Here is a 1998-nt window from a genome sequence, read left to right as displayed (position 1 = left end):
TATCTGTTATATTGATTATTATTGCACAATATTTAGGAATCAGACAACAAGAATAAATAGTGATTGGTTTAAACTCTTCTTTTTCTACCCCAAGGGTAAACGTTATAGTATCTTAACTTGACAGTGAGCATGAGGTGTATGAAGCCACCATGCATGATGTGCAACACCTGTGTATTAAACCCCTTGGTTTCTACCCCGAGTCCTGATAGTAAGCATAAGGTATAACACTCGTTCCTTGCAGACCAGAGACAGCGATGTCGGTAACAACGGACCAAGCAAAATACAAACCTTATAAACATTCTCGTGATTCCCCCGTTCCGGAAACCATCGATTTTGTTGAGTATCGCCGTAGCGATGTTATTTTAGACCCAAACCAGCCTCCTTCAAGACCTGAAACTGCAGTTCAAAACGCGAGTAAGTATTCTAAAGCTGATATTACCTTCGTTAGGGCTATTTTTGATGAAATGTCGATAAGCTCTATAAGGTCAATTTATAAGTTCAGTATTTTGGAAAGTGAATGCAGTTATCTTTTTTTATTTTACTATACAAGATACTGAATGATAAAACTGAACAATAAAGTTACTTTGCTATACTTTAGTGTTAGCAAACTTAACAGTGCACAAACTTTGGTTGTTTTCCAGTTACGCAGTCGTTCCATGAGATGGAAGAAGCCACTAGGGGCAACCAAGAGCAAAGCAAGGTTAGTTGTTTAAATATTGGTTGCGTGCATGCATTTTATGAAGTATCAACATATTATGGATGAATTAATGTAGCCTATCTATCCCCGTGGCAGGACAGTCGGTATAACACTGGTGCTCTGTTTTATACACCTTCATACACCACTGTAAGTCCTCCCTACATAGAAATATCAGTAATTAAAGAAAATGCTGTGACCTATTTAACGATCTGATAACCACAAGGAGTAATGAGCCAGCTCAGAAATAAAATTCTGGTCGCAAGGCATGAGTTGCAATATAGGACCTACCCCATATACAATATGAAGATAACATCAGTTGTTACATCACAGGATCCATTGATAAACGCAGACATGGTAAAACAGCGTGAACGCCAGGACAAAATTTTAAAGGAAATTTCGATTCTGCGCCAGGGCCTTTTACTGAAACAGAGAGAAGTAGCAAGCTACCCTGTTGCTATGAATGTGGAAAACCGTAATCTAACGGAGCGCATGAATGATGTTTCTATGGATTAGTTCGTAAAATATGTTTTCTATTACTGTATAGTTATTTGCACCTATGTTTTGCCCGTAGAGATATTTAATAAACGTTGGTACATTTTAGTTGTGTTTATTTACTTCTGTGAGCAAATAAAAGGTACAAGTTTGTTAAGTGTAAAGTAATTCTGAAGTTTTGGGTTAGAGGGTATTCCTATTGCTGGATAAAAATTGTTTTATTTATTCAAAGTTATTAAAACCTAGTAAAAGAATATATATATGTTAAATATGTATATTGTAGTGTAAAAAAATAATGTTTATTTTGATATCTATGCTTTGTTATTAAATATACGATTTCTATGAAAGTAGGTTTACGAAGTATTTTTTAGGATTAGTTAGAAAGAGCGAAACTTATTTATATTAAAAGAAACAGCAATACAATTTTTTAAACCTGAAAATTTACACACAATTATTAACTATTAAAAAGGAAACAAAGTAAAAACAATATACAGTAGTTGAGTGTTGGTTTGTGATCACGTATGACAACACACATTGAACTACACATAAAATCTACTTTGTCCAATAACCGGTGTCACTTGAAGAAAATTTGACATGGAGCTATACAAAGAAGACAGAAAATATTTTCCGCTAGGAGGCGATGACAAATTCGTTTCTCTATTTTATGGGGAGCAGTTAGTTTCACGGTTTATACACATAAGATATAAACCGCTAACCCCTAAGACCTAACCCCTAACCCCTAACACTAACCCCTAACCTCTAACACCTAACCCCTAACAGTAACCCCTAACCCCTAACACCTAACTCCT

General features: G+C 35.3%; 1 protein-coding gene across 1 annotated transcript in view; it reads left to right on the top strand.

The window, feature by feature from the left end:
* LOC100185434 (coiled-coil domain-containing protein 66) overlaps positions 1–1297 on the top strand; it is a 6089-nt gene extending 4792 nt beyond the window's left edge. Inside the window, exons 11-13 of the mRNA XM_002128922.4 lie at positions 242–414; positions 642–700; positions 1028–1297. Coding sequence (XP_002128958.3) covers positions 242–414; positions 642–700; positions 1028–1210 — 415 coding nt within the window. The 3' untranslated portion in view covers positions 1211–1297. The remainder of the gene's footprint in view (positions 1–241; positions 415–641; positions 701–1027) is intronic.
* The last annotated feature ends 701 nt before the right edge of the window (positions 1298–1998 follow it).

This window comes from Ciona intestinalis, chromosome 8 (genome assembly GCF_000224145.3).
Source record: "Ciona intestinalis chromosome 8, KH, whole genome shotgun sequence".
Taxonomy (NCBI): Eukaryota; Metazoa; Chordata; class Ascidiacea; order Phlebobranchia; family Cionidae; genus Ciona; species Ciona intestinalis.
This window is presented reverse-complemented; position numbering and strand designations above follow the sequence as displayed.